General features: G+C 52.2%; 1 protein-coding gene across 1 annotated transcript; it reads left to right on the top strand.

The window, feature by feature from the left end:
- The first annotated feature begins 1,351 nt into the window (after window positions 1-1,351).
- On the top strand, window positions 1,352-6,982 carry LOC144481622 (ephrin type-B receptor 1-like). The gene is made up of 3 exons (XM_078200759.1): window positions 1,352-1,514; window positions 3,515-3,579; window positions 6,287-6,982. The coding sequence occupies exons 1-3, from the start codon at window positions 1,463-1,465 to the stop codon at window positions 6,980-6,982; spliced, it is 813 nt and encodes a 270-aa protein (XP_078056885.1). The 5' UTR covers window positions 1,352-1,462.
- Window positions 6,983-12,751: the final 5,769 nt, after the last annotated feature.

Raw genomic sequence — 12,751 nt, 5'->3', positions numbered from 1 at the left:
AGGTTAGGTGGATTGGCCATGTTAAATTGCCCCTTAGTGTCCAAAGATGTGTAGGTTAGGTGGATTGGCCATGCTGAATTGCCCCTTAGTGTCCAAAGATGTGTGGGTTAGGTGGATTGGCCATGTTAAATTGCCCCTTAGTGTCCAAAGATGTGTGGGTTAGGTGGATTGGCCATGCTAAATTGTCCCTTAGTGTCCAAAGATGTGCAGGTTAGGTGGATTGGCCATGCTCAATTGTCCCTTAGTGTCCAAAGATGTGCAGGTTAGGTGGATTGGCCATGCTAAATTATCCCTTAGTGTCCAAAGATGTGCAGGTTAGGTGGATTGGCCATGCTAAATTGCCCCTTAGTGTCCAAAGATGTGCGTGTTAGGTGGATTGGCCATGCTAAATTGCCCCTTAGTGTCCAAAGATGTGCAGGTTAGGTGGATTGGCCACGCTAAATTGCCCCTGAATGTCAAGGGGACTAGCTTGGGTATATGCAGGGGGTTTTGGGAATGGGGCCCGTGTGGGAATGTGCTCGGTGCAGACTTGATGAACTGAATGGTCTCCTTCTGCACTGTCGGGATTCTATGAATCACATGGAGTCACAGAGGTTTACAGCATGGAATCAGGCCCTCCCACCCAGCTTGTCCATGCCGCCCTTTTTTTTAAACGATTAAGCTCGTCCCAATTGCCCACGTTTGCCCCAGATCCCTCTGTACCCATCTTACCCATGGAACTGTCTAAACGCTTTTTAAAAGACAAAATTGTACCCGCCTCTACTACTGCCTCTGGCAGCTTGTTCCAGACACTCACCACCCTCTGTGTGAAAAAATTGCCCCTCTGGACACTTTTGTATCTCTCCCCCTCTCACCTTAAACCTATGTCCTCTAGTTTTAAACTCCCTCACCTTTGAGCCCATCATTCCAGGGCATGGTGGCGCCGTGGTTAGCACTGCTGCCTCACAGCGCCGGGTTCCCGGGTTCGATTCCCGGCTTGGGGTCACTGTCTGTGCGGAGTCTGCACGTTCTCCCCGTGTCTGTGTGGGTTTCCTCCGGGTGCTCCGGTTTCCTCCCACAGTCTGAAAGACGTGCTGGTTCGGGTGCATTGGCCGTGCTAAATTCTCCCTCAGTGTTACCCAAACAGGCACCGGAGTGTGGGGCGACTCGGGGATTCTCACAGTAACTTCATTGCAGCGTTAATGTAAGACATATTTGTGACGAATAAGTAAACTTTTTTAAAAAAAACAGAGTTTGGCCCAGGGCCCTTGGGTGGTGTGGGGGAGGGAGGGCTGTGCACTGAATGCTGGGAAGGGGCAGGGTCCAGTGGGCAGGGCCTGAAATTGGAACCAGTGGTCATTGGGGCAAAGGTCTCTCTGACGAACACAGCTACACGGGTCGGTGGAGAGAGCAGGAATGTCCAACTGAACCAGCAGAAAAATCTAATATCCCCGCGAGATCTCCCGCACAGAATCCGCTGGCCATGGATTTTGGGATCTTGCTGTGCCTTGTCCCCACGGTATTGGCAGTGGACGGTGAGTCCTAAGATCTGCTTCACAATGGCGTGACGCTTAACCACCACCCCTCCCTCCTCCGACCCCTTACTTTGCCCACCCCCACCCCCCCCCCGCCAAGGTGGAATTGTATAATCCCGTTCCCCTGTTGGGGCCTTTCAGCAAAAACATGGGGCTATTCCACTGCGAGAAGCATCACAGACCAGTCCCAGTTTTGTCTCCAACTAAGTCTTTGGCCGTGCACACTCCCACTGCCACTCCCTCGAGTGGGCACTGTTGGTATTTATTACTCATCCCGAATTGACCCCCCCTTGAGAAGGTGGTGGGTGAGCCGCCATCTTGAACCCGCCTGCAGATGTAGGTGTAGGTGCACCCTGAGTGCTGTCAGGGAAGGGGTTCCAGGATTTCGACCCAGCCACAGTGAAGGAACGGCTGATATATTTCCAATTCGGGATGGCACAGCAGACAGCACTGCTGCCTCACAGCGCCAGGGACCCGGGTTCGATTCCCGGCTTGGGTCACTGTCTGTGTGGAGTTTGCACGTTCTCCCCGTGTCTGCGTGGGTTTCCTCCGGGTGCTCTAGTTTCCTCCCACAGTCCAAAAGATGTGCGGGTTAGGTGGATTGGCCATGCTAAATTGCCCCTTAGTGTCCAAAAATGTGCAGGTTAGGTGGATTGGCCATGCTAAATTGCCCCTTAGTGTCCAAAGATGTGCGGGTTAGGTGGATTGGCCATGCTAAATTGCCCCTTAGTGTCCAAAGATGTGCAGGTTAGGTGGATTGGCCGTGCTAAATTGCCCCTTAGTGTCCAAAGATGTGCAGGTTAGGTGGATTAGCCATGCTAAATTGCCCCTTACTGTCCAAAGATGTGCGGGTTAGGTGGATTGGCCATGCTAAGTTGCCCCTTACTGTCCAAAGATGTGCTGGTTAGGTGGATTGGCCATGCTAAATTGCCCCTTAGTGTCCAAAGATGTGCAGGTTAGGTGGATTGGCCATGCTAAATTGCCCCTTAGTGTCCAAAGATGTGCAGGTTAGGGTGGATTGGCCGTGCTAAATTGCCCCTTAGTGTCCAAAGATGTGCAGGTTTGGTTGATTGGCCATGCTAAATTGCCCCTTAGTGTCCAAAGATGTGCAGGTTTGGTTGATTGGCCATACTAAATTGCCCCTTAGTGTCCAAAGATGGGTAGATTAGGCGGATTGGCCATGCTAAATTGCCCCTTACTGTCCAAAGATGTGCTGGTTAGGTGGATTGGCCATGCTAAATTGCCCCTTAGTGTCCAAAGATGTCCAGGTTAGGTGGATTGGCCATGCTAAATTGCCCCTTAGTGTCCAAAGATGTCCAGGTTAGGTGGATTGGCCATGCTAAATTGCCCCTTAGTGTCCAAAGATGTGCGGGTTAGGTGGATTGGCCATGCTAAATTGCCCCTTAGTGTCCAAAGATGTGCGGGTTAGGTGGATTGGCCATGCTAAATTGCCCCTTAGTGTCCAAAGATGTGCGGGTTAGGTGGATTGGCCATGCTAAATTGCCCCTTAGTGTCCAAAGATGTGCGGGTTAGGTGGATTGGCCATGCTAAATTGCCCCTTAGTGTCCAAAGATGTGCGGGGTAGGTGGATTGGCCATGCTAAATTGCCCCTTAGTGTCGGGGGATTGAACACAGAAGACGATCAGAGCAGGATGAGGCCGTTTGGCCCTTCCAGCCAAAGGTAGCAGGGTAAATTTGCGGAGTGACGGGAATGGGTCCTGGGTGGGATGGTGTTCGGTGCAGAGCCGATGGGCTGAATGGCCTCCTTCTACACTGTAGCGATTCTACGAGAACCAAGGTCATTATCCTGGTCATCTTTACCTGCGGGGTCTTGCTGTGCGTGGATTGGCTGCCCCCTTAACCGTCCATTGGCGCCGGTTGACTCACGGGTCGAAGAACGCTCCAGGAACCTTCACGTCCTCTCGGCACGTCCAGCGGGTGGTGGCGGTGGGCGCTATATAAATTCAGGTCATTTTTTTTTTCTTTTGTGTCTCCACCAGTTGTGCTTTTGGACACAGAGTTGGAACAAGACGAACTCAACTGGCTGGTGACTCCTGCTAACGGGGTAAGGCTCAGGCTGACACCGGGGCGGATTAATATCAAGGTCTTGTGACACGATCGGGATAAGAGCCGGGGAGGGGAGGGGTCAGGCTTCCCAGCCTGACACACTGGCAGTGCCTACTGGGCAACAGCCAGTGCCAAGAGAGCAGGGCCTGAGGGGGTGGGGCCTATGGGGAGGCAGGCAGGGTGAAATGATGAGCACTCTGCAATGGGGATCGGATGGGGGAGATCCTGCACACTTTGCAACCGGCGATCAACCGGTGGTGGGAAGAGGGGAGGGGTGGTCAATCGGCTTACCCCTGTGGGGGAGGGGGTGTAGTGATCAGCCATGGAGGCCATGGGGCGAGGTCGTGACAGGTCTCTTTTCCCTGTGCTGTTGCATGGAACAGAGAGACCTGCGCATGTGCAATTGCGCCCTCTGCTGTCAGCTGCCGGCTTTCTGGTGAGCTTGAGCCCTGCCTCCTCCTCCCCCCAACCCCTGCTGGTGGGAAACAGATTTAGCAAGATTTCCTTGTACATAAGAGTGACATACGTTTTGACTTGTTGCCTCGCCAAGACGACGGATCTGAAACTCTCCCGTTTTCACGTCCGTTTGGTCTCTCTATTCAGCGAACTGAACCTATTTAAACGGAGTCTCTTAGAACTACAGCAAATGGAAGATTATCGGCATAACTACAGCAACAGCAGGGAGATTTCTTCAACGAAACGCAGGGGGTGGAGAACAGGCGGCACAGTGGCACAGTGGGTTAGCACTGCTGCTTCACAGCTCCAGGGTCCCAGGTTCAATTCCCGGCTCGGGTCACTGTCTGTGTGGAGTTTGCACATTCTCCCCGTGTCTGCGTGGGTTTCCTCCGGGTGCTCCGGTTTCCTCCCACAGTCCAAAGATGTGCGGGTTAGGTTGATTGGCCAGGTTAAAAATTGTCCCTGAGATGCGTAGGTTAGAGGGATTAGCGGGTAAATATGTGGGGGTAGGGCCTGGGTGGGATTGTGGTTGGTGCAGACTCGATGGGCCGAATGGCCTCCTTCTGCACTGTCGGGTTTCTATGATTTCTATGACCCAAATTCTACCAGTTAACCTCAATCCCAGCCGCTTACGGTCCACTGTTATTTGTCATTTATATTAGTGATTTGGATGAGAATATAGGAGGCATGGTCAGTCAGTTTGCAGATGACACCAAGATTGGTGGCATAGTGGACAGTGAAGAAAGTTATCTCTGATTGCAACGGGATCTTGATCAATTGGGCCAGTGGGCTGACGAATGGCAGATGGAGTTTAATTTAGATAAATGCTAGGTGATGCATTTTGGTAGATCGAACCAGGGCAGGACTTACTCAGTTAATGGTAGGGCGTTGGGGTGAGTTACAGAACAAAGAGATCTAGGGGTACATGTTCAGAGCTCCTTGAAAGTGGAGTCACAGGTGGACAGAGTGGTGAAGAAGGCATTCGGCATGCTTGGTTTCATCGGTCAGAACATTGAATACAGGAGTTGGGACGTCTTGTTGAAGTTGTACAAGACATTGGTAAGGCCACACTTGGAATACTGTGTGCAGTTCTGGTCACCCTATTATAGAAAGGATATTATTAAACCAGAAAGAGTGCAGAAAACGGGCAGACTCGATGGGCCGAATGGCCTCTTTCTGTGCTGTAGGGTTTCTAAGATTCTAAGAAAAGATTTACTAGGATGCTACCGGGACTTGATAGTTTGATTATAAGGAGAGGCTGGATAGACTGGGACTTTTTTCCCTGGAGTGTAGGAGGCTGAGGGGTGATCTTATAGAGGTCTATAAAATAATGAGGGGCACAGATCAGCTAGATAGTCAAATCTCTTCCCAAAGGTAGGGGAATCTAAAACTAGAGGGCATAGGTTTAAGGTGAGAGGGGAGAGATACAAAAGGGTCCAGAGGGGCAATTTTTTCACACAGAGGGTGGTGAGTGTCTGGAACGAGCTGCCAGAGGCAGTAGCAGAGGCGGGTATGATTTTGTCTTTTAAAATCATTTAGACAGTTGCATGGGTAAAATGGGTATAGAGGGATAGAATCATAGGATCCCTACAGTGCAGAAGGAGGCCATTCAGCCCATCAAGTCTGCACCGACCACAATCCCACCCAGACCCCATCCCTGTAACCCCTCATATTTACCCTGCCAATCTCCCTGACAGTAGGGGCAATTTACCATGGCCAATCCACCTAACCCGCATGTCTTTCAGACTGTGGGAGGAAACCGGAGCATCCGGAGGAAATCCACGCAGACACGGAGGTGGGGGGGGGGGGGCGAGGAGATTGTACAGACTCTGCACAGAGAGTGACCCAAGGCTGGAATTGAACACGGGTCCCTGGCGCTGCGAGGCAGCAGTGCTAACCACTGCGCCACCGTGCCGCCCACGGGTATGGGCCATACGCGGGCAATTGGGACTTGCTTGGTGGTTTAAAAAAAAAAGGAGACGGCATGGACAAGTTGGGCCGAAGGGCCTGTTTCCATGCTGTTCAACCTCTATGACTTCTATGTCTCTGTGACTCTCTATGACTCTATGACCTCTATGACTCTATGACCCGATGACCTCTATGACTCTGATCTCGATGACTCTATGTGTCTACATTACCCCATTGTTCTCCCTATTCTGGCAGGGGAGCTGTAGTGTTTGGAAGGGAGGAGGGTTGGGATGTCGGAAGAAGAGTTTATTATTTTTGTTGCGTTTTCTCTCTCGTGGCAGTGGGAAGAAGCAGTGGCTGTCGACCAAAACTTCAACACCATGAGGACTTATCGGGTTTGCAATGTTGAAGGCCCGAACCAGGACAATTGGTTACGGAGCACCTACATAGCGAGGGGCGAGGCTCAGATGGTTTACGTAGCCCTCAGATTCACAGTGAGAGACTGCAGTTCCATCGTCAGCGTTGGTGGCTCTTGCCGGGAGACCTTTGCCGTCTACTACCTCGAGACGGACTCCGAGAGCGCCCCGGAGGCCAGCACCGCTGCCCGGATGAAGGCCGCCTACACCAAGGCCCGGGACGTCACCGGCCAACACGTCTTCGCCCTCAACGGCAGGGGCAAGGTCAACCGGGCCACCGTACCCATCGGGCCGCTGCGCAAGGCCGGCTTCCACCTGGCCTTCCGCGACCGGGGGGCCTGCGTCAACCTCCTCAGCGTGCGGGCCTCCTACAAGAAGTGCCCGTCCACCGTCACCAACCTGGCCCGCTTCCCCGAGACCGCGGCGGGCCACGACCTGACCTCGCTGGTCATAGCCCCGGGTGCCTGCGTCGCCAACGCGGAGGAGGTCTCCGTGCCACTCAAGATGTACTGCACCAGCGAGGGAGGCTGGGTGGTGCCTATTGGTGGTTGCAGGTGCCGGGCTGGGTACCAGAGCAACGAGGAACACACCGAGTGCGCAGGTAATGGGATCGCCAGCTAATCTATTCCCCTGGCACTCGCCAGGCCTTTCTCTTTCTTGTATCTTCGGAATGGTGAGTGCGTGGCATGTGGGCATCATTGGCATTGCCCCTCCCTATTTGCCCCTTGAGAAGGTTGATTGATGATTGACCATACTGAGGTAGCAGAGAGAGGATACCTATCTCGTCCAGGCACTAGATGGGTCGAATGGCCCATTTTTTCCATAAGATATAGGAGCAGAATTAAGCCGTTCCGCCCCATTGGGTCCGCTCCGCCATTCGATCGTGGCTGATATGCCCCTCATCCCCATTTTCCTGCCTTCTTCCCATAACCCTTCAACCCATTCCCAATTAGAAATCCATCTAACTCCTCCTTAAATTTACTCATTGTCCCAGCATCCACCGCACTTCGGGGTAGCGAATTCCACGAATAAAGTTTATTTATTAGTGTCACAAGTCGGCTTACATTAACACTGCAATGAAGTTACTGTGAAAATCCCCCCGTCACCACAGTCCTGCATCTGTTCAGGTAACATGAAGGGTCAATTTAGCATGGTCAATCCCCCTAACCTACACATCTTTGGACATAAAGGAACAATTTAGCACGGCCAATCCACCTAACCTGCACATCTTTGGACACTAAGGGGCAATTTAGCATGGCCAATCCACCTAACCTGCACATCTTTGGACACTAAGGGGCAATTTAGCATGGCCAATCCACCCAACCTGCACATCTTTGGACATAAAGGAACAATTTAGCATGGCCAATCCACCTAACCTGCACATCTTTGGACACTAAGGGGCAATTTAGCATGGCCAATCCACCTAACCTGCACATCTTTGAACACTAAGGGGCAATTTAGCATGGCCAATACACCTAACCTGCACATCTTTGAACACTAAGGGGCAATTTAGCATGGCCAATCCACCTAATCTACACATCTTTGGACACTAAGGGGCAATTTAGCACGGCCAATACACCTAACCTGCACATCTTTGAACACTAAGGGGCAATTTAGCATGGCCAATCCACCTAACCTGCACATCTTTGAACGCTAAGGGGCAATTTAGCATGGCCAATCCACCCAACCTGCACATCTTTGAACGCTAAGGGGCAATTTAGCATGGCCAATCCACCTAACCTGCACATCTTTGGACACTAAGGGGCAATTTAGCATGGCCAATCCACCTAACCTACACATCTTTGAACACTAAGGGGCAATTTAGCATGGCCAATCCACCTAACCTGCACATCTTTGAACACTAAGGGGCAATTTAGCACGGCCAATCCACCTAACCTGCACATCTTTGGACACTAAGGAACAACTTAAGCACGGCTAATCCACCTAACCTGCACATCTTTGAACACTAAGGGGCAATTTAGCATGGCCAATCCACCTAATCTGCACATCTTTGGACACTAAGGGGCAATTTAGCACGGCCAATCCACCTAACCTGCACATCTTTGGACACTAAGGAACAACTTAAGCACGGCTAATCCACCTAACCTAAACATTTTTGGGACAAGAAAGGGCAATTTAGCATGGCCAATCCCCCTAACCTACACATCCACCAAGATTGGCGGAGTAGTGGATGAGGTGGAGGGCTGTTGTAGACTGCAAAGAGACATAGATAGGATTCAAAGCTGGGCTGAAAAATGGCAAATGAAGTTTAACCCTGATAAATGTGAGGTGATTCATTTTGGTAGGACAAATTTAAATGTGGATTACAGGGTCAAAGGTAGGGTTCTGAAGACTGTGGAGGAACAGAGAGATCTTGGGGTCCATATCCACAGATCTCTAAAGGTTGCCACTCAAGTGGATAGAGCTGTGAAGAAGGCATATAGTGTGTTAGCTTTTATTAACAGGGGGTTGGAGTTTAAGAGCCGTGGGGTTATGCTGCAACTGTACAGGACCTTGGTGAGACCACATTTGGAATATTGTGTGCAGTTCTGGTCACCTCACTATAAGAAGGATGTGGAAGCGCTGGAAAGAGTGCAGAGGAGATTTACCAGGATGCTGCCTGGTTTGGAGGGTAGGTCTTATGAGGAAAGGTTGAGGGAGCTAGGGCTGTTCTCTCTGGAGCGGAGGAGGTTGAGGGGAGACTTAATAGAGGTTTATAAAATGATGAAGGGGATAGATAGAGTGAACGTTCAAAGACTATTTCCTCGGGTGGATGGAGCTATTACAAGGGGGCATAACTATAGGGTTCATGGTGGGAGATACAGGAAGGATATCAGAGGTAGGTTCTTTACACAGAGAGTGGTTGGGGTGTGGAATGGACTGCCTGCAGTGATAGTGGAGTCGGACACTTTAGGAACATTTAAGCGGTTATTGGATAGGCACATGGAGCACACCAGGATGATAGGGAGTGGGATAGCTTGATCTTAGTTTCAGATAAAGCTCGGCACAACATCGTGGGCCGAAGGGCCTGTTCTGTGCTGTACTGTTCTATGTTCTATCTTTGAACTGTGGGAGGAAACCGGAGCACCCGGAGGAAACCCACGCAGACACGGGGAGAACGTGCAGACTCCACACAGACAGTGAACCCAAGCCGGGAATTGAACCCAGGTCCCTGGTGCTATGAGGCAGCAGTGCTAACCCACTGTGCCACCCACAGATTCACAAACCTTTGGGAGAAGTAGTTTCTCCTCAACTCTGTTTTAAATTTGCTGCCCCTTATCCCAAGACAATGACCTCTCGTCCCAGAATGTCCCACCAGAGGAAGCATCCGCTCCCCGTCTACTTTATCCACACCTTTTATCATCTTGTATCCCTCAATTTGATCTCCCCTCATTCTTCTAAATTCCAGAGAGTTTCGGCCTAAACTGTTCAATCTCTCTTCACCCGACAAACCCCTCATCTCTGGAATCAATCTAGTCAACCTCCTCTGAACTGCCTCCTACATCTTTCCTCCACAAAGGGGGCCAAAACTGGGCACAATACTCCAGGTGTGGCCTCCATGGCCCTCGGTGGGGACAGAGGGCTCCAAATATTCACAATACTCCGAGCGCAAGGAACCCCCTACCCTGAGACTGTGACCATCCACCCCCTGGTTCGAGAGAGAACTTACCCGCCAGAGTGTGCCAACCTCCTCCTCATGGGTAATGCGGATTAGTGCGTCAAACACATTTGTCTACCCCCATGTTGACCGATAGACAACTTTCCATTGGCGGTCATTCCCTACTGAATGCTTTCTTACCCAATTTCTATCAATCCCACCAACAAACAAGAGTCTATTTCAACAGGGTCTTTTATTCAGCAAATAAAAAAGGGAGTGGGGAGAATGTGGGTCTCGCTCCCACTGGGAGTGGGGGAGAATGTGGGATTCGCTCCCACGGGGAGTGGGGGAGAATGTGGGACTCGGTCCCATGGGGAGTGGGGGAGAATGTGGGACTCGCTCCCATGGGGGGGAGTGGGGAGAATGTGGGTCTCGCTCCCATGGGGAGTGGGGAGAATGTGGGACTCGCTCCCACGGGGGGAGTGGGGGAGAATGTGGGACTCGCTCCCAAGGGGACTCGGGGAGAATGTGGGACTCGCTCCCACGGGGAGTGGGGGAGGATGTGGGACTCGCTCCCACGGGGGGAGTGGGGGAGAATGTGGGACTCGCTCCCACGGGGAGTGGGGGAGAATGTGGGACTCACTCCCACGGGGAGTGGGGGAGAATGTGGGACTCGCTCCCATGAGGAGTGGGGGAGAATGTGGGACTCGCTCCCACGGGGAGTGGGGGAGGATGTGGGACTCGCTCCCACGGGGAGTGGGGGAGGATGTGGGACTCGCTCCCACGAGGAGTGGGGGAGGATGTGGGACTCGCTCCCACGGGGAGTGGGGGAGGATGTGGGACTCGCTCCCACGAGGAGTGGGGAAGAATCTGGGACTCGCTCCCACGGGGAGTGGGGAGAATGTGGGACTTGCTCCCACGGGGAGTGGGGGAGAATGTGGGACTCGCTCCCACGAGGAGTGGGGAAGAATGTGGGACTTGCTCCCACGGGGAGTGGGGAAGAATGTGGGACTTGCTCCCACGGGGAGTGGGGAGAATGTGGGACTTGCTCCCACGGGGAGTGGGGGAGAATGTGGGACTCGCTTCCACGGGGAGTGGGGGAGAATGTGGGACTCGCTCCCACGGGGTGTGGGGGAGAATGTGGGACTCGCTCCCACGGGGGTGAGTGAGGGAGAATGTGGTTCGTTCTGGTGATTCAGTCTTAATTCATTCATGAGAGAGGTACCAAACTCAACTTGAAAGGAATGATGTAGCCTAGTGTCCACCTTACCGCAATGCATTGAACTCAATCCATTCCTTTCCAACGGCGATTGGAGACCCTCTCCCTCAGATGTCATCGGAGCAAGGCCCCTCCCAGGAGGCTTTGGGCCCCTCCTCCTGCAGCCGATTGGAGGACCAGCTCCGAGCCAATCAGCAGCTGCTGGAAGAGCAGGCCAAGGCCTTGGCTCGGTTGACCCAGATGGTGGGTGCCTTCAACGCCACCCTCCTCACCATCTGGCAGAGTCTTCACATGCTGCCCAGAGACCACCTCCCACCCAATCACCCACCACCGGCCGATGATGTGATCGCTCTGGGAGCCAATGGCGGAGAAGGGAATTGAGGGAGCGACCGAGCATCAGCAAGAACGTGGGAAAAGCCAAATCCTCCTCGTCCGCCTAAATTCACGACAGTCGCTGGGAAACCTCCGGTGATCGCGAGGCACAATTGTTCATGGACTTCCTTCCTTATTCTCACTCCCACAAGCTCCAACCAAGATTGACTGTTGAGATCCCCGGTCCCCCTCAATGCCATCGAACCCTACAGTGCAGAATGAGGCCATTTGGCCCATCGGGTCTGCACCGACTCTCCGACAAATATTACTCCCCTCTGCCCTATCCCCGTTACCCAACGCATGGCCAATCCACCTAACCTACACATCTTTGGACACTAAGGGGCAATTTAGCATGGCCAATCCACCTAACCTACACATCTTTGGACACTAAGGGGCAATTTAGCATGGCCAATCCACCTAACCTACACATCTTTGGACACTAAGGGGCAATTTAGCATGGCCAATCCACCTAATCTGCACATCTTTGGACACTAAGGGGCAATTTAGCACGGCCAATCCAGCTAATCTGCACATCTTTGGACACTAAGGGGCAATTTAGCACGGCCAATCCGCACCTAACCTACACATCTTTGGACACTAAGGGGCAATTTAGCACGGCCAATCCAGCTAATCTGCACATCTTTGGACACTAAGGGGCAATTTAGCACGGCCAATCCGCACCTAATCTACACATCTTTGGACACTAAGGGGCAATTTAGCATGGCTAATCCACCTAACCCGCACATCTTTGGACACTAAGGGGCAATTTAGCATGGCCAATCCACCTAACCTGCACATCTTTGGACACTAAGGGGCAATTTAGCATGGCCAATCCACCTAACCTGCACATCTTTGGACACTAAGGGGCAATTTAGCATGGCCAATCCACCTAACCTACACATCTTTGGACACTAAGGGGCAATTTAGCACGGCCAATCCAGCTAATCTGCACATCTTTGGACACTAAGGGGCAATTTAGCACGGCCAATCCGCACCTAATCTACACATCTTTGGACACTAAGGGGCAATTTAGCATAGCTAATCCACCTAACCCGCACATCTTTGGACACTAAGGGGCAATTTAGCATGGCCAATCCACCTAACCTGCACATCTTTGGACACTAAGGGGCAATTTAGCATGGCCAATCCACCTAACCTGCACATCTTTGGACACTAAGGGGCAATTTAGCATGGCCAATCC

Source organism: Mustelus asterias, chromosome 31, assembly GCF_964213995.1.
Source record: "Mustelus asterias chromosome 31, sMusAst1.hap1.1, whole genome shotgun sequence".
Lineage (NCBI taxonomy): Eukaryota > Metazoa > Chordata > Chondrichthyes > Carcharhiniformes > Triakidae > Mustelus > Mustelus asterias.
Note: the sequence above shows the minus strand (reverse complement) of the source record. Positions and strands in the feature narration are given on the sequence as shown.